The sequence below is a fragment of the Chlorocebus sabaeus genome, chromosome 8, assembly GCF_047675955.1.
Source record: "Chlorocebus sabaeus isolate Y175 chromosome 8, mChlSab1.0.hap1, whole genome shotgun sequence".
Lineage (NCBI taxonomy): Eukaryota > Metazoa > Chordata > Mammalia > Primates > Cercopithecidae > Chlorocebus > Chlorocebus sabaeus.
In genome coordinates, this window is record NC_132911.1 from 123,531,702 (window position 1) to 123,557,716 (window position 26,015).

General features: G+C 42.2%; 2 protein-coding genes across 3 annotated transcripts in view; both read right to left on the minus strand.

The window, feature by feature from the left end:
- The window catches only part of TAF2 (TATA-box binding protein associated factor 2), a 103,982-nt gene extending 101,601 nt beyond the window's left edge, over positions 1-2,381 (minus strand). Inside the window, exons 1-2 of one of the 2 annotated variants that reach the window (XM_073018331.1) lie at positions 2,140-2,381; positions 1,351-1,404 (exon numbers count right to left, since the gene is read on the minus strand). In XM_073018331.1, the coding sequence (XP_072874432.1) occupies positions 1,351-1,404; positions 2,140-2,223 (138 nt within the window). In that variant the 5' untranslated portion in view covers positions 2,224-2,381. The remainder of the gene's footprint in view (positions 1-1,350; positions 1,405-2,139) is intronic. The other variant, XM_073018330.1, reaches the window with a different exon arrangement.
- Positions 2,382-3,658: 1,277 nt separating this feature from the next.
- Positions 3,659-25,596, minus strand: DSCC1 (DNA replication and sister chromatid cohesion 1). The gene is made up of 9 exons (XM_008001437.3): positions 25,269-25,596; positions 22,726-22,894; positions 20,017-20,151; positions 16,651-16,741; positions 13,290-13,428; positions 12,468-12,520; positions 11,473-11,627; positions 7,955-8,103; positions 3,659-4,686 (listed from the first exon to the last, which is right to left on the minus strand). The coding sequence occupies exons 1-9, from the start codon at positions 25,448-25,450 to the stop codon at positions 4,578-4,580; spliced, it is 1,182 nt and encodes a 393-aa protein (XP_007999628.2). The 5' UTR covers positions 25,451-25,596; the 3' UTR covers positions 3,659-4,577.
- Between the last annotated feature and the right edge of the window lie 419 nt (positions 25,597-26,015).

Genomic DNA, 26,015 nt, shown 5'->3' on the forward strand with positions numbered 1-26,015 from the left:
ATAAACCTTAGAAGATACCTTACATATATTAATGGCTAAATATATGTTCACTAATTCAATCATGTCAACTCTATTTCAATTCCATTTTCACAAAGGCTATCTTCATTTAGGACTTCACCATTTCTCCCCTAGATTACTGCAGTAACCTCTGAACTAGACTCCCTAATTCCCTTGTGTTTCCTACCCAATTCATACAACATAATACAACTCAAGTATCCTACTATAAGATACAAGGTACATAACTTAGGGAAGACTGCATGAGAAATTCCATAAATGAGGAGACTAGATTTAATAAACCTTTTAGGAACATTACAAATCTAAGATTCTATGACTCTTATGAAAAGTGACATTTTTCTATCTATTCAGCTTATCCTAAGTAAATATGTACATACATGGGTAACAAATCTGACAGAGAAGTTGATACCATCACTCAAGGAAAACCAGCTCTCATTAACATTTTAGTCTATGTAATAAAGGTAGCCCTAAGAAAGTAAATTAAATAAATACTTGAGTTTTCAGCCAGGTGCAGTGGTTCATGCCTGTAATCCCAGCATTTTGGGAGGCAGAGGCAGGTGAATCACTTGAGGTCAGGAGTTCGAGACCAGCTTGGCCAACATGGAGAAACTCTGACTCCACTAAAAATAAAAAAATAAGTCAGGCGTGGTCGTGCACACCTGTAATTCAAGCTACTTGGGAGGCTGAGGTAGGAGAACTACTTGAACCCAGGAGGTGGAGGTTGCAGTAAGCCAAGATCACAGCACTGCACTCCAGCCTGGGTGACAGAGCGAGACTCTGTCTCAAACAAACAAACAAAAAACTTGAGTGTTCAAGCTTTTTCCTAAAATTGATTATATCAGCAATTCATACATCTAAATTGTGTCGGGGGGTGGGGGGAGGTAGAGGGTTTCTAGATCTCAAATTCTCTGTCTAAAACTTCATTACAAAGCAACATCACCTAGTCAAGAAGCAAAAGTGGCCTCTTAGAAGTCAAGTCAGTGAGTGTATTAATCTTAATCTTTTTCATAGAAGAAATGTCGCTATGGTCTTATACTTGTTTCATGCACAATTATAAAATGCTTGGCTATACAGGCTTTCACATTATATACCAGATAAAGAGTAATAAAATTTTAATTAGGAAATTGGAAAAAAAGGAAAGGGAGAATTTGGGAGGCAATAGGTATTAGTAGAAGGACCATGGAACTTGTAATCATACAGACCCTAATTTTAATTCTTACCTATTCTTGAAACAATTATCTGGAAGACTATAAACTTTCTAAGTACTGTGAGGGGTGGATTGTTACTCTTTATAGTGGACTTGTTACTGTTTATAATTGTTGAGAATAAACTTACCACAACAGATTTTCTCTGGAAATTTATGTTGTTGATGCAGACGACCTGATGGGTTGTATATTAATAAATATAAAAAGAAAATAAGGAATAATTTTTATTATTAAAGTATAATTCTATCCAAGTATAAATTGGGACTATGTTCTAAGTAATTCAAACTTGCATGTCAATATTTCATTTTAAAACTCTACAAATTGGGGCCTGGTGCTGTGGCTCACACGCCTGTAATCCCAGCACTTTGGGAGGCCAAGGCAAGCAGATCACGAGGTCAGGAGTTCGAGCCCAGCCTGGCCAACAGAGTGAAACCCAGTCTCTACTGAAAATACAAAAGTTAGCCGGGCATCGTGGCACATGCCTGTAATCCCGGCTACTCAGGAGGCTGAGCTAGTAGAAAAGCTTGAGCCCAGGAGGTGGTGGCTGCAGTGAGCCGAGATCGTGTCGCTGCACTCCAGCCTGGGCGACAGAGAGAGACTCCATCTAAAAAAATAAAAAATTTAAAAAAAAAAAAAAACTTCTACCAATTGGGACGATTTTTTAAAATCTAGCAACAGTCACGAAAACAGATTTTACAGAAATAAAATCTAGTACTTAGAAAAAAACTTAAGTAACCTGCAACGGGAATTAAATTTGCTGAATAACAGTCATTCAAAACATTTTTACCTTACAAACACCATTTCCATCCAACTAGTAAATGCTAGTTTCCCAGGCCCACCAAGTCAATTTCAAGCAATCACAAAATGTAATTAATGGCAACAAAACCAAAAGGAAGGAAGGGAAATGAAAAAATACTTATAATTTATATGGCCTTGGGCTTTCAAAGCCCTTGTCTCCTTTCTTCCTGTTCATTCTGGCGGGCTCTACACCAGTCAGCGGCATGAAGTGGTCCCGCGGAGCTTGGCTTCCCGGCTTCCCGGTGGGATTCAGGGCATTACTGGTCTTTGGCACCTCACACTCCCCGCTCCCCTGCGGTCCCCAAAAGTCACGTCTCGCAGCCAGCCGGTCCCCAGGGGAGCGAACTGAAGGGTGCTGCCCGTCTCAACCTTGATCCTTCGACTAGCTCCTAGAAGCCGCCGTCGACAAGCTTCTGTCACAGAGATGCATCTCTCCGCAAATGCCCAAAGCGACCAGCGGCCGACATCTTGCCTGAAACCTCTGACCTCCGACGTCAGCGGAAGTGGAACGGCGGCGGGGGTAGAACTAGGAAGTCTTGTCAATGGGCAGGGCTTGCGATTTTCGCCTGTGCGTTACCGTAAGAAATTGTTAAAATTTAGGAAAGCGAAGAAACTATTTGGTGGATGAAGCGAGAACAGCAGCAACAAAAGGAGGGAAGGTAGTTTTCTAGTACAAGCATATTAAGAAGAATGGAGGACAAAGTTTGCGAAGAGCCAGGTATAAATAGGCTGGGGCAGGGTGCTAGTAACCGGGCGTGGTGGGGTGGTGGGAAGTCTCCCTAAATCAGGAGAAGGTGCGTGCCTCTGGCTTGCTGTGTCAACAGACACACTGGGTCCGGTGATTTAAGCTCTAAAATATGTGATTAGACTGCAGGTAGTCTAAATGTCAAAACTCCAGCACTCCAGAGCTCTCACTAGGCACTGCTGCCTTAGTATTTATTTTAAAATATAGATTACAAGGCCAGGCGCAGTGACTCACTCCTGTAATCCCAACACTTTGGGGGGCCGAGGCGGGCCGATCATTTGAGGTCAGGAGTTCAAGACCAGCCTGACCAACATGGTGAAACCCCGTCTTTACTAAAAATTATACAAAATTAGCTGGGCGTGGTGCACGCCTGTAATCCCAGCTACTTGGGAGGCTGAGGCAGGAGAATTGCTTGAACCCGGGAGACGTAAGTTGCAGTGAGCCGAGATCGTTCCACTGCACTCCAGCCTGGGCGACAGAGCCGAGACTGTCTCAGGAAAAAAAAAAAAAAAAGAAAGAAAAGAAAAAGAATAAAATATAGACCAGAGGCCAGGCGTGGTGGTTCACGCCTGTAATCCTAGCACTTTGGGAAGCCGAGGCAGGCGTATCACTTGAGGTCAGGAGTTCGAGACCAGCCTGGCCAACATGGTGAAAACCCGTCTCTACTAAAAATACACAAATTAGCCCTGCCTCGTGGCATGCGCCTGTATTCCCAGCCACTCGGGAGGGTGAGGCATCAGAATCACCTGAACTCGGGAAGCTGAGTTTGCAGTGAGCTGAGATCATGCCACTGCACTCCAGCCTGGGCGACAAAGCGAGACTCCGTCTCAAAATAAATAAATAGACTACACATCGATATGTAGATTGTGTATGTATATATATCATATAATCCATATAAATGCAGAAACATTTATTGAAAGACATTTCAAAGCCATCGTGTATTTCATGTTCGTGACAATAAAAACTTGTAAACTTCAGTAACAGTTAAACCTTGTTTAATTAATTATGAATTATCCATTAACATTTTTGAAACTTAGACCATTTAACCTTAGCCTGTACCCCCTCCAACTGTCCTGGTGACCAGTTCATTAGCTAAGTTAAAATTAATTTGAACTTTGATCTAAACCAAAACAAATCAGGAAAATAAAGCTATAAAGGAACTTTAGCAAGCATTCCAAAACCAACTAGAAATTACTTGAAGTTTTCAAGTGAGCACTGCCTGTGCCAGTATTCATTATGGGATTATAAACCCATTTTTTCCCCAAAGTGCATGTTTACGCCAGGCAGAGGAGTAATTATTCAGCCAATTTCATGGATGTAAACAACGAATATAAATAATTGATAGCACCTAGTGGCTTCTAGTTTGGGTAGAAGGGTAAAAGTAGAGGGGAACTCACTCACTTGAGAAATGATATTTAAGTGAATAAAGAATTATCTTCTATGAAACTATTACTATTTAGTTCTCTGGAAAACTTAAAATGTATTAATGATTAGAACATCAAATCCTAAATAAAGAAATGACCCTTTAAAAATAAAAAGCCAAACTTTAAATAAATCACAGAGAGCTCAGACATAACATAGGAAACAATACTTTCTTTTGTCCTTGTTTACACTGTGTACATAGTACAAATATAATTTGAAAGCTACATCCTATAACATTTAAGAAATAACAACAGTAGTTTCAAAATGCTTAACATGAGGAGGAAAAGGCCTTAGAAAACTAGGTTTTTAAAAGTCAGATATAAAAGTACAAGTTTTCTTGTATCCAGCAACTTTATAAAGCAACTTGAGTCCCGAAGGAAAAACTTGTTCTTTTAAGAAATAGGTCTTCTCGAATTATAAACTTTAACACCATTTTGCATCGAAGAACGAGAATATTTAGTGAGTAATGCACCTATGGTTTGCTTCTCTCCACACAAATCTCTGTAGGAACAATAAAAAAAAAAAAAAAAGAATATTTTAGGCAACATATTATGATACAGTATTATGTACATATTTTATCTCTCTCCCCCTGAATCTGTCTTCTCAACAAACATAAGTGTAGATGTTTGTGGGAGAGATAGGGTGGGGAGTGGTTCTAAGTTTTAATTAAATTAAGTACATTACATGTATTATCTCATTTAACCCACACAATAAAAGTAGGAGTAGGCTAGGTGGGTGGCTCATGCCTGTAATCCCAGCACTTTGGGAGGCCGATGTGGGCAGATCACAAGGTCAGGAGTTCAAGAACAGCCTGTCCAACATAGTGAAACCCCGTCTCTACTAAAAAGAGAAAAAAAATAGCAGGGCGTGGTGGTGGGTGCCTGTAATTCCAGCTACTTGGGAGGCTGGGGCAGGAGAATTGCTTCAACCCAAGAGGCAGAGGTTGCAGTGAGCGGAGATCGCGCCACTACACTCCAGCCTGGGCGACGGTGTGAGACTCCGTCTCAAAAAAGCAAAAAACAAAAACTAGGAGTAATGTATTATTTCACGGTATGTTAGATATGAGGAACTATGGCTCAGACAAGTAATAAATGACAGAGTCAAATTCTGCCACCAGGTTTGTATAACTTCAAAGTCTATGCTATTTCTGTTATATCACACAGCCTCTAAATTAGAAATACAAGCAGTAGTGAGGCCTATACAGCAGGGCCTAGAGTCAGAGAACCTGGATACAGGGTACCTGTGTGAACTTGTCTAAGTTACCAACGCTTCCTGAACTTTGGTTTCCTCTTCTGTACCTCAAAGAGAAGAAGATTATGACTGGAACATAACGAGGAGAGGGAGGAATAGGAGGACATGAGCTGGAGAAGGGGCAACAGCTAGATCATGTAGAACCTTGAAGCACAGGGAAAAAGAATTGTGACTTAATTCTACATGTAATGGGAAGATTACATAATTAAAACACTAAGAGTGTTTTAATTAATGGAAAAGTGCAATGTGCTCTAAGTTTTAAATAATGGAGGTGACCGGGCACGGTAGCTCACGCCTGTAATCCCAGCACTTTAGGAGGCCAAGGTGGGCAGATTACTTGAGGTCAGGAGTTTGAGACCAGCCGGGCCAACATAGTGAAACCCTGTCTCTACTAAAAACACAAAAATTGGCCGGGTACAGTGGCGCACGCCAGTAGTCCCAGCTACTCGGGAGGCTAAGGCAGGAGAATCGCTTGAACTCAGGAGGCAGAGGTTGCAGTGAGCCAAGATCACACCACTGCACTCCAACCTGGGCAACAGAGTGAGGCGCCGTCTCAAATAAATAAATAAATAAAGGAGCCAATGAGTTGATGATTATGGAAGCTGAGCAGTAGATATATGCAGGTTTCATTATATTATCACTTGAATATTTAAACAGTATAAGAAGGAAAAAGGGGAAGGGGGCAAAAATAGAACAGGGAGAGCAATTCAGAGGCAGGTACAAGATGATCCATCAGGGTTTGCTCATAGTTTGAACTAGAAGGTAGGGGAAGGAAAGAACAGGGCTGATTTCTAGACTTTGGTTTAAGTAACTGGATTAGTAGTGGTGCTGTTAACTGTGATGATGAAGCGGGGTAAGGCCGAGGGAGAAGCAACGAGTCTGTTATGAACATGTTAAGCTTGAAATTCCTATTGGATATCCAACTGGAAAGGTGAATTAGGCAACTAGATATAGGAATCTGGAATTCAGGGAAAAGGGCAAGTATGAAGATGAAATTAGGAAGTCATTAAATTTGTTTCCAGGCCTAGATGAGGGCACCAAAGGAAAAGTATAAACAGAAGAGAAGATGGCCGAAAAATAGACCTGGAGCACTCCAACATTTAAAGATTGAGAAGAAAAGGGAGATATTAACAAAAGAGATGGTTTTCTCCCCTCTCATCCAAGGAAGAGGGGAGAAACTTGTGTTTCAAGTAGGAGGAAGCAGACACTGTCAAATAGTGCTAAGTCAAGTAATCAAGGACAAATGATTAAGCATTGAGTGTAGAAAGACAGATGTCATTGGATTAAGAAGATGTCATTGAGTAAAGGAAAGAATGGGAGGTGAAAAGCATAGAGTGAGTATAGGAAACTTGTAAAAGACATTTTCTTATGAAGGAGAGCAAAGGACATGGGGTCCAATAGGTTGCTATCGTTGTCTTTCAAGATGGGCAATATTACAGAATTTTGTATACTGGTGGGGTTGATCCAGAAGAGGGAGACATTAATAACACGAGGGGTGAAAGGGGTAACTCGAGGATCCAAGTCTTTAAGAAGGCAGAGGAGATGGACCTACTGCAGAAGGACTGGCCTTAGAAGCATGGAAAATTCATACACTACACAGGACTGCAAAGGAAGTGGGTGCACACATGAGGAGGTTGGCCGATTTGGCAGTGGGAAAGAAGGTTGTTCTGGCCTCACTGCTTCTATGTTCTGAAACAAAGAAGATCATAAAAGGAAACAGAGGGTACTGCTGGTATGAAAAAGGAAAAGAAGATGTAGAAGACGCTCCAAGGGTAGAGAAGTTCCATGAGGAAATCATGCCTGGCGAGGGGCCATTCTAAGTACCACTAGGTTCTTAAGCAAGACAGGCAGCTTCATTGTGTAGTATTCTCCAGCAAGTTTTAGCTGGCCATGTGTAGGCACAAAGTAAGCAGAAAGTTGGGTTTAATCTTTTTAGCTTTTTGCCAGACAGATATGGCAAGAGGGAGAGAGGGCCACAGGAGTAAAGTGTAGACAGTAAGAGCTAAGAAGATTGGCCACAGGATTCGAGCTGGGTAAAGAGAAGAAAGAATACCTGAGAGGTGTGACGCAGTGACAAAGTTGTAGTGTTGGTTGATTTCAAGCATTAGGGGACTCAAGATTTTGTAAGAAGTAACTTTGGGGCTAACGTGTTCTACTGCAATCTGGCCTCCCAAAATGTTAAACAAAGTAAGGCATGAGGTAGCGATCAAAGAGGGGTGTTGGCCTTAGAGTCATAGTGGGATATGTATTTTGTCCCTCAAAGGGGACAGTTTTCCAGGAATGAGAGCAAAGAAGTGGTTTTAGAAGCAATAGTGAGGAACAGAGATAACACATATTCCACCTCCAGAAGCAGTAATTGTGGAGGACAGAGAAGACAGCCACCGCCTAAGAGTTTCTAGGGAAGCAGTATCCTCAGGGAATACTCAAGAAAATTGTGTTCCAATCATAAATCTAAAATGCTGTGCCACTCACCGTAAAAAGAACAACCCTCAAAATCCGTCTTTAATAAATTACTTACTGAATATATGGAGCAATATCTTCTTCTGTCCACTTCTCCCTTAGAGAGAAAAGGCTATTAAAACGTTCCTGATTATCCTCAGGTAAATCATCTACTTTCAGCAAAGATATGATTTCCGGTCTCGAGTGTCTATCCACCAGCGCTAAACCCTACAAGAAATGAGAAGAAACAGAGCAGTTAAAGTAATGTTGTAATGTTTAAACATGACTCATTCTTTTACCTTTAGGTTTAGCTTAGCTCAAGATATTCAAAATGTCAGCTACACGGAACTTAAACTATCCAGAGATTTACAATAGCCTTTTTCATACAAAGAGCTCCTTAAGCAGTGACTTCTTTCCTCCTCTGCAATCTGGCTTCTACTACCAGCAGTTTATCAAGACAGCTCTGGTTCTAAAGGTCACCAGTAACCTGTCATTGCCAAATCCAGTGGGCCCTTTTCTTGGATTCATCGTGTTAGCCTTCTATTTTCTTTTTGAGACAGAGTCTTGCTCTGTCACCCAGGCTGGAGTGCAGTGGCGCAGTCTTGGCTCACTGCAACCTCTGCCTCCTGGGTTCAAGAGAGTCTCCTGACTCCACCTCCTGAGTAGCTGTGACTACAGGTACAGGCCACCACATCCAACTAATTTTTATATTTTTAGTAGAGACAGGGTTTCACCATGTAGGTCAGGCTGATCCTGAACTCCTGGCCTCAAGTGATCCACCCTCCTCAGCCTCCCAAAGTGTTGGGATTACAGGTGTGAGCCACTGTGTCCAGTCCCTAGCCCTCTATTTTCTTTGTTACTGGTGATTACTCCTTCTTCTTTAAATCTCTCTCCATCGCTGACATCACAGTCTTATTTTCCCAGTAACTTGATGTTGTAGCTCCCTGAGGCTTCCATCCCAACCACTCTACTTGCTTCACTGTCACTCTATTGAGTAACCTCATCTAAACCTGTAGCCTAAGCCACCACTTACTTGCTAATGACTATAATATTTGTCTCTTCAGCTCAGATGTCTCTTTTGAGTCCCAGACCTCTGTATCCAAATCTATACATGAACTCGTTTATCATCCAAACCTGCTCTAGTTCCACTATCCTAGGAAAACAGGAAACCTAGGCATCAGCTTTGATTCCATTAGTCAAACCCCACACCTACGTGGTCACTAAAGTCTATATAATAGATGTTAAGACTTCAGGATTCCTCTATCCATTCCCCCATTACGTATCTCTTTGACCAGTACTCTCCTAGTTGGGAACATATGTGTTGACAGCCTGCACAGTAATCCTTTTTCAAGTCCAACCAACCTTCCATCTGTCCATCTTCTTTACTGTCATAGTATTCTTTTCAAAAGGCCAAACTGATGAATTCCTGATGAGGTAACCCCTCTAACTAATGTCACTCAGTGGCCTCAAAGAGCTTTCTAGATAGAATTGAAATTCCTTAGTGCAGTCCACAGTGTCCTTACCTCACAAGCATCCTTTACTCCAGCCCATGCATCCCTACAACAGTGCCTCAGTTTTTATTTGCCCCCCAACTTTGACCATGCTGTCCCCGATTTCCACCTCTGGCCTTCCTGCCATCTAGAGAGCAACAGTTCATCTTTCCACTCAGCAGCTAAAACGTCTGTTCCTTCAGAAAGTCCCTCGTGATTGACCAGTCTGATAGCTAAGCCCCTTTTCTTTGCTCTCATAACATCGTGTGCACGCCTTTCCCGTGGCGTAGATCACTCTGCATTGTAAGAACAGATTTATGCATGTAATATGTGTCCATCCCCCATTGTGAGTCCCCAGGCTAAGCACCATGATGACACCTTGTATGACATTTTCTCCTGAGCACCTAGCATGGTGCCTCGACATAGAACTCCATAAATACCAAGCAAATCTTTACATTTAACTAACGGTATATTTACCGAGTATACGCCACATGCCAAGCAGTATGCTACATACTAGCAAGCAACAGCAAACAAAATGCCATCAAAGTAGAGAGTGGTGAACCACATAAACATTTTTCCAAGCTAAGGGGAGAGTGCCATGAAGGAAAGCATAGCGTGCTATCGAAGAGTAAAACCAGAGGCCTTTGCTTCAAGCGGAGAATGAAGGAAGGCCTCCTTGATGAAGTGACTCAGATGAGCAGGAGGTGACTAGATGAAATTAGAGTATCATTCTAGAACAAAAAGCTTTGTTTGAAGGTCCTAAGGTAGGTGAGAGCTTGATGATCTTGAAAACCTGAAAGAGGGTTGGTATGCAGTGAGCAGAAGGGAAAGTAGCCAGAAATGAAGCTATGAAGGTGATCCTGAAGGGCCTTTATAGGCCAAGACATGAATTCTGAGTTTTTTCAATCCTGAGTGCAACAGGCAACTATTAAACTGATTTAAGGCCAGGTGCAGTGGCTCACACCTATAATCCCAGCACTTTGGGAGGCCAAGGTGGGCAAATCTCCTGAGGTCAGGAGTTCAAGACCAGCCTGACCAACATGGCGAAACCCTGTCTACCAAACATACAAAAATTAGCTGGGTGTGGTGGTGGGTGCCTGTAATCCCAGCTACTTGGGAGCCTGAGGCAGGAGAATCCCTGGAACCCAGGAGGCGGGTGTTGCAGTGAGCTGAGATTGAGCCACTGTACTCCAGCCTGGGTGACAGAATGAGACTCAGTATCAAAACTAAATAAATAAATAAATAAATAAATAAATAAAGTGATTTAAGCAGGACATTCATCTGATCTGACTGGCATTTATTTATTTATTACTTTTTTTTTTTTTTTTGAGACAGAGTCTCACTGTCACCCAGGCTAGAGCACACTGGCATGAACTCGGCTCACTGCAGCCCCCGCCTCCCAGGTTCAAGGGATTCTCCTGCCTCAGCCTCTCGAGTAACTGGGATTACAGGTGCCCGCCACCACACCTGGCTAATTTTTGTATGCTTAGTAGAGACGGGCTTTGGCTGTGTTGACCAGGCTGGTCTTGAACTCCTGACCTCAGGTGTTCTGCCTGCCTTGGCCTCTCAAAGTGCTGGGATTACAGGCGTGAGCCACCACACTTGGTCTGACTGGCATTTTTAAAAGATCATTCTAGTAGCACCACAGAGAACGGATTGGAAGGGAGCAAAAGTAAAAGTGCAAGGGGCTTGCCTAGGGATGCTATTGCTGTTTAGAGGCAGAAAATCAAGGTAGTCTGGACTAGGAGAGGGGTGCTAGAAATAGTGAGAAATGGAACAAAATGAGATACACTGAGTAGGAAGAGGGATTAAGAGGAAATGGACCCAAGCGATCTTACAGAGGTGATAGATATGTTCTAAAACTGTATTGTAGTGAGAGCAACTTACTAAAATTGTTAAAAATATTTTAAAGGTGTAGTTTATATATGTTAAGTATACTCCAATACTTTATTGGGTTTTAAGGACAATGTGATGGATTGGATGTACATGCACTCCTAATGGGTGTCTAGGAAAAGAAATTGGTTGCAAATTCAGCTCCAACTCAAGTATCATTCACCTAGTAATTAATCAACCGTTGAAGTAAGGTGGAAATGTCTATTGCTATTACCTTAAGCTGATCAAGACTAGTTATCATTCCTTCAGGAACGCTCTGCTGCCACACTTCTTGAAACTCAGCGAGATTGAATTTCACCGCATTCTGAAGTAGCATTTGTGCTGTTGCTCTGCATATTTTATCAGCATCCAACTCAAAATACACTTCGCCTAAGGAAAAGGTATCATAGTTTCAAATTATCATCTTATAATTAAATACTATACTAACATTTCCTTTTTTTACTGCAGTTTCTTGAAAGGAATTATATACCTAAACTCACTTCCACAACCCCGTAGTTCATTTTTCTTTTTTTCTTTTTTTTTTTTTTTGAGATAGAGTCTCGCTCTATCTATCACGCCAATGCACTCCAGCCTGGGCGTGATCTCGGCTCACTGCAACCTCCACCTCCTGGGTTCAAGTGATTATCCTGTCCCAGCCTCCCAAGAAGCTAGGATTACAGGTGTGCGCCACCACGCCTGGTTAATGTTTTTTTTATTTTTATTGGAGATGGGTTTTCACCATGTTGGCCAGGCTTGTCTCGAACTCCTCACACCTCAGGTGATCTGCCTACCTTGTCCTTCCAAAGTGCTGGGATTACAGGCGTGAACCACTGTGCCGGCCTTTTTTTTTTTTTTTTTGAGAAGGTCTCACTCTGTCGCCCAGGCCAGAGAGCAGTGGCACAATCAAGGCTCACTGTAGCCTCGACCTTCCCAGGCTCAGGTGATCCTCCCACCTCAGATTCCTGAGTAGCTGGAACTACAGGCCTGTGCTGCCACACCCAGCTAATTTTTGTATTTTTTTGTGGAGACAGCATTTTATCATGTTCTCCAAGCTGGTGTCGAAATCCTGGACTCAAGTAATCCACCCACCTCAGCCTCCCAAAGTGCTGGGATTATAGGTGTGAGCCACTGCACCCAGCCAGAGTTCTTATTTTTAACACCAACAGGCTTTAGAAAGGTATGCCAGTTTTAACATATAAGAGTTAAATGAGAATATTTTCCAAATCTTACCTTCATCTACATATTTCTTCCCATAACATTTAAGACAGTGTTCTATCATTTCCCTGAAAAATTTAAAACACCCATTTGAAAAGTTATAAGCATTTTTATGCACTATATTTTAACTCCACTGCCAACTCAAAATTAAGAAAGAAATTTGATATTTCAAATACTAAGTGATTTTGGTTGCCAAATAATATTTTATTTAAAGTAGGAACTAAAATATACTGAGTAGCTACTATGTGCCAGGCCCCATGCTAAACATTTTAACATCAATTATGTAAGCATACATTTATTATTATAAAATAGCTCAAACATATTATTTCCTTACTTTATTTATTATTATTATTATTTTTTTTTTGAGAGTGCAGTAGTACGATCTTGGCTCACTGCAACCTCCACTTCTGGAGTTCAAGCAATTCTCCTGCCTCGGCCTCCCAAGCAGCTGGGACTACAGGCAAGCACCAGCACGCCCAGCTGATTTTTGTATTTTTTAGTAGAGACTGGGTGTCACGATGTTGGCCAGGACAGTCTCGATCTCCCGACCTCGTGATCCACCCACCTTGTCCTTCCAAAGTGCTGGAATTACAGGCATGAGCCACTGCGCCCGGCCTATTTCTTTATATTTTTATGGCCAAAAACAAACAAGATAATGCACATGTATTCACCCCAGTGACCAAAATTCCCAAATCTTCTTTGGTTGTAATTTTAAACATTTCTCAAAGATATCAAAATATAACTATTGTAGTTTATGCCCTGGGTTTAATTCCAATCTGTAAAAGAACTCCCTTCCCCTTAAGGAAATCTGGGTAGACAAGAAATTAAAATACTTACTCTGGCTCCAATGGTCCAAGTTCCTGAAGGCATGTATTCAAAGGAACTTTGCTAAAAGACCATGATTCGGAATCCACAAGCTGAGTTACATGATTCAGAAGTTTCATCTCATAATCAAATTCAAGAATCCTCCAATAACCTACAAATTGCATAAGTTATATTTACCAAAGAACTTTTTTTTTTTAAGGCAGGGTCTCAACTCTGTCACCCAAGCTGGAGTGCAGTAGCGTGATCTCAGCTCATTACAACCTCCGCCTCCTGAGTTCAAGCAATTCTCCCATCTCAACCTCCGAAGTAGCTGGGACTACAGGCATGCACTATCATGCCCGGCTAATTTTTGTATTTTTAGTACAAACAGGGGTCTACCATGTTGGCCAGGCTGGTCTTGAACTTTCGACCTCACATGAGCAGCCCACCTCGGCCTCCCAAAATGCTGGGATTACAGGCATGAGCCACTGTGCCTGGCCCAAAGAACATTTTGTGTAAACTAGCTAATAGATTGATAAAGTCACAGCATACTCTTGCCCACTGCAAAAATGAGACAATAGGCTGGGTGTGCTGGCTCACTCCTGTAATCCCAGCACTTTGGGATCCTGAGGACAGGCGTTTGAGACCAGCCTGGCCAACACAGTGAAACCCCATCTCTACTAAAAATACAAAAAATTAGTTGGGCACGGTGGCACACACCTATAATCCCAGCTGCTCAGGAGGCTGAGGTATGAGAATTGCTTGAACCTGGGAGGCCAAGGTTGCAGTGAGCCACGATTACACCACTGCACTCCAGCCTGGGCAATGGTGAGACTGTCTCAAAAAAAAAAAAAAAAAAAAAAAAACCTATTCACTTTCTGTAAACAGTGCTTCTTTTTAAGCTTTTCTCCCAGTCATTTTAAATTGTGTCTTCAGGGAGATCAAGTTGTTTTTCAAGAGTACTTTACATATGACTGGCTTTTCTCAAGTGCTTTCTTTCTTTATTTTTTTTTTTTTTCCTTAGAGATGGGGTCTTACTCTTGCCCAAGCTGGTCTTAAACTCCTGTGCTCAAATGATCCTCCTGCCTCAGCCTACAGAGTAGCTGGGATATTAAAGGCACATAGCATGGCACCCTTCTCTCCAGTGCTTTGACATTCAACTATCTCACAATAATCTTGTCGTTCTAAACAGAAATTAGGAAATCTGCAGTTGGTACAGTCATTTCATTAGAGTATCATACAAATGAGGTAAAGGTCATAGGTTCACTATTCATGATCATCTCTGCTGTGCTGCACTACCATGGTTATAACTCTCATCACAGCTATCTTGCAGAGGCATTTCTATACTCATAAAGAAGTCCAGCTCACCAAAGAGATGATAGACTCTGAGGTACAAGGTGGATGAGGGCCAAGTTAAGGACTGGGCATCATAAAGATCCCTTTCCTATTCCTGTGAGAGATTATGACATGCCATTTTATTTATTTATTATTTATTTGTGATGGAGTCTCACTCTGTTGCCCAGGCTGGAGTGTAGTGGCATGATCTCAGCTCACTGCAACCTCCACCTCCCGGGTTCAAGTGATTCTCCTGCCTTAGCCTCCTGAGTAGCTGGGACTATAGGCATGCGCCAACATGCCTAGCCAAGTATTTTGTATTTTTACTAGACAGGGTTTCGCCATGTTGGCCAGGCTGGTCTCGAATTCCTGACCTCAGGTGGTCCACTTGCCTCGGCCTCAAAAGGGCTGGGACTACAGGCATGAGCCACTATGCCTGGCCATGAAATGCCATTTTATAACTGATGGCAGGACCACTACCCCAGAGAAAGAAAAGTATGCATCCACCATTTCTAAGGGAGAATGTTTCTATTCTTACTCTGAAAACACAAAGGCAACATTTAAAAAATGGATTGTGTGATGTAAAACTGAGGAAGAAAGCGAGAAGTAATCTATGCATCCCCCTACAGAAATTGTATCCATCCCCATGCTGCAAGTTAATAATGCAGAGGGCTGCATTAAAATGCATAGTTTCATCTGCCTTTTTTTTTAAAAAAAAAAAGAAAAAGAAAAGCTTTAGGGCTGGGCACCAAGGCTCACACCTGTAATTCCAGCACTTTGGAAGGCTAAAGCAGGAGGATCACCTGAGGTGAGGGGTTCAAGACCAGCCTGGCCAACATGGCAAAACCCCATCTCTACCAAAAACACAAAAATTAGTTGGATGTTGTGGCACGTGCCTGTAACCCCAGCTACTCAGGAGGTTGAGGCATGAGAACCACTTGAACCCACGAGGTGGAGGCTGCAGTGAGCCGAGATCACGCCACTCTACTCCAGCCTGCGTGACAGAGTGAGACTCCATCCAAAAAAAAAAAAATTAATTTTGCTAGTTCAAGGACCTGGGTTATATGCCATATGCTATCACTAACTCCACATGTACCCTGGACAAGTTAGTTGCCCTTCCTAGGCCTTAGTTTCCTTACCAGTTATAAAAAATAAAAGATTAGACTATTTGATGTCTAAGGACTTTATTTATTTATTTGATCGAGTTTCACTCTTTCGCCCAGGCTGGAGGGCAATGATGCGATCTCCACTCACTACAACCTCCGCCTTCCAGTTTCAAGGGATTCTCCTGCCTCAGCCTCCCGAGCAGCTGGGATTACAGGCACCCACCACCACACCTGGTTAATTTTTGTATTTTTAGTAGAGATGGGGTTTCACCATGTTGGCCAGGCTGGTCTCGAACTCCTGACCTTGTGATCGACCAGCCTCGGCCTCCCAAAGTGCTGGGATTACAGGTTTGAGCCACTGTACCCAGCCTGGACCTTTCTTAATCAAACATGGTTCTTCTTTTACCATTTAATTCAAAAAAATTGGAAGGAGTCAAAGTGTGATTAAAGTCACTGGTAGCAGATTGACCTCATGTAAAGATGATCACATGTAGTCTCTATCCCACAACAAGAAAGACAAATATTACCATCTTTTCTTTTTTTAGACAGAGTTTCACTCTGATGCCCAAGCTAAAGTACAGTGGTACCATCTCAGCTCTCTGCAACCTTTGCCTCCCAGGTTCAAGCAACTCTCGTGCCTCAGCCTCCCAAGTAGCTGGAATTACAGGCATGCACCACCACACCCAGCTAATTTTGTATTTTCATAGAGACACGGTTTCACCACGTTGGCCAGGCTGGTCTCAAACTCCTGGCCTCAAGTGATCCACCCGCCTCAGCTTCCCAAAGTGCTGGGATTGCAGGCGTAAGCCACTGTGCCCCGCCCAAATGACACCATCCTTAAACCCAAAAGAATATTAAATAAACTATATGCAGTAGGGTGAAGATGTCCAAAAACTTCTCTCCCTTATGATGGCCAATGTCATCATTGTTATAATAGTAGTAAGTAACGCTACCTCCAATCTCACAGGCATTTAGAACTTGTAATTGGGTCATTATTTCTTCCTCACTTGCCTGAATTTGATCAAGCAAATCTTCAGTCGTATACTGCAAAAAGAAAAAAATATTTTAAGACCTTTGAAGAATATTTTGGTTTTAGATTTCTTGCTGAATATTGGGGAATAAATACATGAACACATTAAGGCAATATTTATGCACTAGCTCAGTTTCTTTTGTTAATGTATAATGATTTCTACACAAAATCAATGGATATCTTAGAAAACAAAGAGGTAAATCTTCATGACACTGGATTTGGTGATGGCTTATTAAATGACACCAAAAACGCAAGCAACAAAAGAAAAAGTAGATCAACTGAACATCATCGAAATAATAAACTTTTGTACTTCAAAACACTATCACCACAAAAGGACAAATACTGTATGATTCCCCTTATCTGAGGTATTAAAAGCAGTGAAATTCATAGAGACAGGAAGTAGAATGGTGGTTGCCAGGGGCTGAGGGGACGCGGAAATGGGAGTTATTGTTTAACAAGCACAGAGTTTCAGTTTGAGAAGATGAAAAAGTTATAGAGATGGATGGTGCTAAAGACTGCATACCACTATGAATGTACTTGATGCTACTGAACTGTATACTTTAAAATGGTAAATTTTATTTTTTCTTTCTTTTTTTTTTTTTTTTGAGATGGAGTTTTGCTCTTGTTGCCCAGGCTGGAGTGCAATGGCACGATCTCAGCTCACCGCAACCTCCGCCTCCCAGGTTCAAGTGATTCTCCTGCCTCAGCCTCCCGAGTAGCTGGGATTATAGGCGTGTGCCACCATGCCCGGCAAATTTTGTATTTTTAGTAGAGACAGGGTTTCTCCATGTTGGTCAGGTTGGTCTCAAACTCCCGGCCTCAGGTGATCTGCCTGCCTTGATCCCCCAAAGTGCTGGGATTACAGGCGTAAGCCACCCTGCCCGACCTCTTTTTTTTTTTTTTTAACCAAGGTCTCATTCTGTCACCAGGCTGGACTGCAGTGGTGTGATCATGGCTCACTTGCAGCCCTGACCTCCTAGGCTCAGGTGATTCTCTCACCTCATCCTGGGACTAGAGGTATGCAACTATGCCCAGCTAATTTTTAAATTTTTTGTAGAGACAGGTTCTTGCTGTGTTGCCCAGAATGGTCTTAAACTCCTGGGCTCAAGTAATACTCCCACCCTGGCCTCCTAAATTGCTGGGATTACAGGTGTGAACCACTGCCCCCAACCGCAAAAATGTTAAATTTTATGTTATGTGTATTTTACTGCAATAAAAAAAAAAAGCAAGAAAGTCAAAAGACAGCCCACAAAATGGGAGAAAATATTTGCAAATAATATATCTGATAAAGGACTTATATCTAGACTATCTAAAGAATTCACTTACAACTCAGTAATAAAAAGACAAATAATTAAAAATCAGGCAAAGAAACCGAATAGGCATTTCTCCAAAGATATACAAATCGTCAGTAAGCCCGTGAGGTGTTCAACATCAATGGAAACTAGTGCAGCCACTCTGGAAAACAGTATGGCAGCTTGAAAGCTTATACAGAGTCACCACATGACCCATCAATTCCACTCCTAGGTACATACCCAGGAAACATGAAAACATAGGTCCACATAAAATCTTGTACACGAATGTTCACAGAAGCATTATTCATAATAACCAAGAAGTAGAAGTTACACAAATGTCTATTAGCTGACAAGTGAATGAATAAAATATGGGTATGTCCGTAAAATGAGATATTATTCAGCAAGAAAAGGAATAAAACACTGCAGCCGGGCGTGGTGGCTCACGCCTGTTATCCCACCACTTTGGGAGGCTGAGGCGGGCAGATCACCTGAGGTCAGGAGTCCAAGACTAGCCTGGCCAACATGGTGAAACCCCATCTCTACTAAAAGTAAAAAATTAGCTGGGCATGGTGGCGTGCACCTGTAATCCCAGCTATTCGGGAGGCTGAGGCAGGAAAATCACTTGAACCCAGGAGGTGGAGGTTGCAGTGAGCCAAGATTGTGCCATTGCACTCCAGCCTGGACAAGAAGAGCAAAATTCCATCTGCAAATAAAACAAAACACAACACTGATACATGCTACAACATAAATGAACCTTGAAATGATTATGCTAAGTGAAAGAAGCCGATCAGAAAAGGCCACATAATATATGATTCCATTTATATGAAATGTCCAGAATAGGCATATGTATAGACAGAAAGTTTATTAGTGGTAGCCTAGAGCTAAGGGGAAAGGGGAAAGAAGAAAGTGGTACTGGAAGGTGACAGCTAAAGGCTACAGGGTTTCTTTCTGGGGTTAGAAAAATGTTCTAAACGTGATGGTGGTAATGGTTTCACAACTCTGTGAATGTACTAAAAAGTATTCAATTGCACACTTTAAAATTGGTGAATTGTTTGGTATGTGAATTATATCTCAATAAAGCTGTTACCAAAAAAAGTTTTAGAAAGAGCCCATTGGAAAAAAAGGGAACTTCTAGTATAAACATGGTCTTCATATACCAGCAGAGTTCTGTAATTTTTACATTAAAAACTTTAAAACTGGCCGGGCACGGTGGCTCATGCCTGTAATCCCAGCACTTTGGGAGGCCGAGGTGGGCGGATCACGAGGTCAGGAGATGGAGACCATCCTGGCGAACACGGTGAAACCCCGTCTCTACTGAAAATACAAAAAAATTAGCCGGGCGTGGTGGCGGGCGCCTGTAGTCCCAGCTACACGGGAGGCTGAGGCAGGAGAATGGCAACCTGGGAGGCGGAGCTTGCAGTGAGCCGAGATCGCACCACTGAACTCCAGCCTGGGCGACAAAGCAAGACTCCGTCTCAAAAAAAAAAAAAAAAAAAAACCACTTTAAAACTGTTTTTCACTTTGTTTATATTTTTCCATACTTTCAGGAATTAGTTAATTTTGACACTGGAGTAAGAATATCTTCCATTATGCCCCTCTCAAGAGCATCTAGTCATATTTTTAATTAAATAAAAAAAATTTTTACCTCTAAAAAATTATTATTTCAAAGTTAAGAATATGAGAAGCTTTTAGCTATATAAATGGCATTATGATATATAGGATCTGCCTTAAAATACTCTAGAAAAATTAAAAAGATGGAAAGATAGAAAGGGGATAGAAGAAACAAGACTGACAGGACATTAATTGTTCAAGTGAATGATGAATATATGGGGGTCATTATACTACTCTGTTTTGGGGTATGCCTGAAATTTTGTAACTTTTTTTAACACAAGCATTTAACAGCTATATAACATAAATTTTAAAAAGAATGTGACCATTGAGTGCCTCTGATTATAGTTGTTAAATTCCAAATAAAAAAGTGAAAATAAGAGTCTTACTTTTGAGCTATTTGAATCCTTCTCTTTTTGACTGTCAGGTCCTTCATACGGATTTTCCATCAAAAGTTTCTTTAGCTTCTTTAACTTAGGTCTACATCTTCTTAATTCCCAATAATTATTAGAAAAACCAAAGATCTGGAAATTATAATATATCATAACCTTTTAGGGGCCATTCTAAAGGAAAATTTCATATAAAATTCCAACTTATTAATCTGCCCTGTCAACAAGTACTGAGAAAAGGAAGCCCCAAAGTATTCTGCTTTGTATCAGGAAGGTATTTTTCCAGCCATCTCAACTAGATGGATGGGCAACCTCGAGACCATCTTTTCAGATCCCCTTAATAAGATACTGTCAACATTGTAAGAATCAATAATTGAGTGTCACATCTCAAATATACTCTGAAAACTAGAGTATGCCCAGAAAAAATGACCAGGATGGTGACAATTCTCCAAACCTGGTGAAAGCAACTAAAAATGAATATACTTAGGCAAAAAAAAAAAAAAAAAAAAAAAAAAAAAGCAGAAAATAGAGAAAAGGTATTATCATAGTCTTCAAATAGGGACGTTAAAGGGAAGAGGGAGTGTGTTGTGTGTTGCTCATGTCAAAATGAGGCAAAAGTTAAAGGACAGATTTCTGTTTAATGCAAGACCTTTGTACTGTTTAGAACTGTAGCTAATTCCTCTGTTTGATTTGTGAAATAGTGAGAGCCTACCACTCAAAATCCATTTGATAAGAGGCTAGAGAATGGATGAGTATCTGTTATCCTTGCCTGCACCTACAGGACTTGCCTAGTTCCTAGCACTGAGTAGTTGCCCAATAAGTGTTTCATAAAAGAAAAAAAAAAAAGGCTAAACTGGATTACCTTTGGGATGCCCTCCAACTCTGAAATGGAAGGACAGGGGATGCTTCTATTTTCAAACTAGGATAAGGCTTGATTGACAAGATGAGGCCTAGAGCCTGAGGGAGATGTTGCTGAATCTAAGGCCTCCCAAAGAAGAGCTTAAGGACCAAATCTGACAGACTGATTTTATCCAGTGGTTTGCTGTTTTATGATCATCTCAGGAAAAACAAAGCAAAACAAAAAAATGGCAGCCTTCTGGCTACATCCAATACACAGATATTGTGGTATGCTTTTGTGTGCTGGGGGAGGTTTGGCATAGTGTTTCAATTAGATGCCAACATTAAAAAAATTAGATTTCACCCCAAAAATCTAAATTTCAAGAATTACTTGGAAAAAATAAGTCTAGCAATGCTGGGCCTACTTTCCCACAAGGCAGCTGAGTAGTGGCCGTCCCCCGACTAGGGGATCGTGCTTTGCAATTTGCTGTAGACCCAACCACTCCCTGTTACTCCTGGGTATCTACCACCATTTATCAACCCCAGCCTATTTCTTATGTAACCCCCTTAAGCATCTGAGGTTCAATCACGATTATGGCTTTGGTTAGTGGATCCTGAAGTTTTAGCCAATCTCAGTACATAGAATTTCCATAACAAGCAAGAGCTCAAAGATTCTTATAGACATTATTATGCCCTCACAAAAACACCTACAGAACACATAAGTGATGAAAAAATTACTTTTTTACAGTAGGATGAACTGCCAATATTTTTAATTACAATGAAAGACTTAAAACCCTATAAAAACCAACCTAGTATATTTACTGGATGTTCCTGTGTTCTAGTAACATCACATGAATCACTGAAGCTTCCCACCATTTTCCCTTCGTTCCTCTCCAACTCTGTATTTAAGGATATAGTTGGCCTAAAGTCATTCTCAAAGAAATAACGGCTATGCTTGGATTGTTATATATGTAACAGACAGAATGGAGATTTGTTTGGTTACTGCCATCAATATTCTCCAAAATAATTAAAAATTTATTATACTTGGTGATCGATATTAATGAACTAAACCAACTTCAAAGCTAAGAAACACACTTCCTTCAAAAACTCAAATTTCTTCATTTCTTTTCTGGAGACAGAGTCTCGCTCTGTCGCCCAGGCTGGAGTGCAGTGGCATGATCTCAGCTCTCTGCAACCTCTGCCTCCTGGGTTCAAGCAATTCTCCTGCCTCAGCCTTCCAAGTAGCTTGGATTACAGGTGTATGCCACCACGCCTGGCTAATTTTTTGTATTTTAGTAGAGACAGAGTTTTACTGTGTTGCCCAGACTGGTCTCAAACTCCTGAGCTCTGGCAATCTCCCCACCTTGGCCTCCCAAAGTGCTAGGATTACAGGCGTGAGCCACCACACCTGGCTCAAATTTCTTGATTTCTCCTCCTCATAAATATTATCAAGTGAACCAGTTATGGTTTGAGGGAGTCTCCTTTCAAAACATATCCACAGCAAAATCTACTAAAAATAGGTAGGATTTTTAGAATAAGTCATTGAATAACAAACTTTGCACATTATAGAAAAAAGATCAAATTGTCTGGGACTTGAAAATCAAAATAGGAAAAATCAGACAAGTTCACAAGACTCCAACAAACAAGCAACTTGTCTTGTGAACAGACAAGTTCACAAGACTCCAACAAACAAGTTCACAAGACTCCAACAAACAAGCAACAAACAAGCAAAATGCTGAGAAATTCAAATTTCTTTAAAGAACTTCTTAGATTCTCCCTGATTATAGATTTTCCATGTAAAGTTTTTAAAGACCAAATTACCATATGTTTTCATTCTCAGACTTTTATAAATCAGAGTACAGAAAAGAGCACCTCAGTGTGAATAATGTTACAGTGTGAATCTTCCTTCTTCAGCTGGTCTGGAGTTTTACAACCAGGAATGAAAAGCAACATATTGGAAGTGTCTGCTATCTTCAAGTCGTATGTTTTGTCTTTACTGCACAGCACAGCTTGCTCGTCTTTATCACCACGAATCACAAGACTGTCGCAAAATGGGGGGAAAATACATGATTTATTGACATTCCAGTAGACATTTTCATTAGAAACAGTTCTCAAACCCTCTAGGCTTACAGAACTTAGAATTAAGTTTTGATGCTGCCTCTGCCCCCTGCTAGCACAATGATGGATTCCACACAGCAAGCATTGGGCTAAGTGAGAGCCACACAGACGGCCCACCCAGAGCCTCATTAAGGAAAAATAACTAAAGATGGGCAAGACAGATCCATAGAGGCCAAGAGGACAAATGGCACTACATGGCATCTTTGTGCAAACTGCTGGAAAGAACATAAGACAAAGCATCCTGAAGCCTCAGTCAAGCTGTCACAATTTTCTACAACATGCTAAAGTGGTACTTCTCAAATGTATGCATAGGCATCTTAGAGAATGTTGTTTAAAAGCAAAGTGGGATTCAGTGGGTCTGGGATGGGACCCAGGGTCCTGTATTTCTAACAAGCTCCCCAAGAAAGGCCAAGCTGCTGCTCCTGGTACCACCGAAGTGTCGTCCTTGTTTTGTTCTGAGTATCCCCTCACAGTCAAAGCAGCACATCCTGGCCCAACCATAAGTTGTGTTGCAAAAAAATTGGGATCTTATGAAAAAAAGGATGTAGTGGTGAATGAAAAATATGGAAAGGATATGTTTACAAACTGGACTAAACCAAAGACTTTGACAAAGGGATTTTGTCACAGCTGAAGAAAAGCAAGGACGCCGTGGCTCATGCCTGTAATCCTAGCACTTTAGGAGGCTGAGGCCAGAAGATCGCTTGAGAGCAGGAGTTTGAGAACAGCCTGAGAAACATAGCAAGACCCCATCTCTACAAAAGAAAAATTTTAAAGTTAGCTGGGTGTGGTGGTGCACACCTGAAGTCTCAGCTACTCAGGAAGCTGGTGGGAGGATCACCTGGGCCCGAGTAGTCACGGTACCATCATGCAGTGAGCCATGATTGTGCCACTCCACTCCAGCCTGGCTGACAAGAGTGAGACCCTGTTCCCACCACCCTCTTCCCAAAAAAAAGATAAAGAAAAAAGAAGGAAGAGGGAAAGGATGAAGGTGAAGAGGAGGAAAAGGAAGGACTAAAGACAAAGATGATGGCAATGACAGGGGAGTTGGTTCTAGCAGTTTTCCTTGTCTGTAAAGTATTTAATACTCCTGTGTGCAACTCGTTTCTTTTGAATAAATAATAAGAAACCAGAAATAGCAGACTGTGTATTTATTTTTGACTAAGTCTTCATTTAAGTGAAAAGAATAAAAGGTTTTTTAGATTCCCAGTGCTAATAAATGCTTAATAGGCCCAAGTACCTAGTCTTTAACATTTATTTGTCTAACTGCACCACCCCCACTTTGAAATATTTTGTTTATACCATCCCTCCCTACACCCCAAAATTAAAAACACACGTTTCCAGGGCCTTTGTTTGTTTGTTTTTGCCAGCTGGATTAACTAGAACTGGACCGAGAGAAAGCCCTCACACCTGAGTTCCTTTCGCAACTCTCCACCAACTGAGCTAGGATGGAAACAGACGAGTGAAGTTCTTTCAGTTCCGTTAAAGGTACTTTGAGGTATACAGTAAGTATCTGAAGAATGGCCAGTTTACTCTAATACTCTTTGGTGGGCAAAGTTCGAAAATTGAAAGACAGCCTAAAGGATTCCATTAAGAAAAAAGAGAAAAAATAGCCTAATAAAATATAGGTGTCAGAGGACCAATTGTGCAGAAGAGAATCAAGCTGGAGCTTCCTATTTTGCAGAAGTTGGGACTGCACAGGGTGGAGGGATACAACGATTCTCTAGACTTCTCAAGACTGCTTTAAAAAAACTACCTCAACTTCGACTTTTAATCAATGATCTTGCAGCAACTTTGTTTCTGACCTGGAATTAGAAACAGCTTCAGATCCCTACTGAGCAAGTTTGCTCTGGGGTGGGTGGGGGTCTCACCCAATTACCAAGTCTGTAAGCTGATTCCCAACACTTCCTATCTATCGTCTGAGTAAAATAAATATAAGTGGAAGGCAAGAATTCTGTAAATATTGGGTATCACCACTGTATTTTAAGGTAGAATGACCGGTGTCCTGTAGAGTCCCTGTAATCACTGGTAACTCTTCAAAAACTTCACTGAGGTTGTATTAGTATTTCCTGACCTGCTCCCGCTGACACACGCCTCCAAAGTCAGATGGACCAGTGCTACTCATCACCGCAGTGCAGCTAACTGGACTGCCCACCAGAGGCGTGGACTCCTCGGGAACAGGCTATGATCCCCCCGCCAAGTCAGTGCATCTCTCTGGCCGTTTCTTCATCCCGAGTTTCCCCGATTAGAAAATAACGTGGCCGGCCCGAGGCTGGGGGCGTGGTGTGTCCAGGGCTCACCTGTGTCCATCTTCCAGCTGCTGGCACAGCGTGGGCTCCAGCTCCAGCAGGCAGAAGTCGCCGGCGGCAGCGCCGCTGGCCCCCGGGCCGAAGCCCAGGCAGTGCACCGCTGGCAGCAGTTCTGCCGCGTTCAGCTTGGCGATCTGCAGCGTCGCATCCACCTCCTCGCGGGTCCTCTTCATCGCAGCGCCGGGTCTAGGAGTCGTGCCGGGTCTAGGAGTCCCGCCGCGCCCGGGTTGCTGCGGGCTTGGCAGGCAAGAAATAAGTTCCCAAGCACCGGGACGCTAGGAAACCTGAACGTTTCGAAAGCGCGCCAAGGCGGCAGTGGGCGTGTTTCCGGGGCGGAGCGCGCTGCGGGCACGCCCTCGGGAAGGCCTGCACGCTCCTGGGTGCGTGAGCCCCTCCGTACCCCACGCTGTACCGCGACTGCAGGAAGGAAACGCGGCTTCCCGGGGGGCGGTCTCGGCGGAAGCTCGCAGGGCGGAGCTGCGATCCGACGAGTTGGGACAGGGATCCCTCGCCCACCCTTTCCGCTGTGCCCTTGCCCGCCCCGCATCCTATCTCCGGCCCTGGTTTCCAGCCGATGCTCCCATTTCCTCGCCGTCCACATTGTCTCATCTTCTGCCAGTGGCGGGCACTGTGATAACCACTTGGCAGTATAATTCCATGAGCCCGTTGCCACAACCCTGTAAGGTGGTCCCTTGGTCATTACCTTTTGCTAGTGAGGAAGCAGGCTCCTTGCTCGTG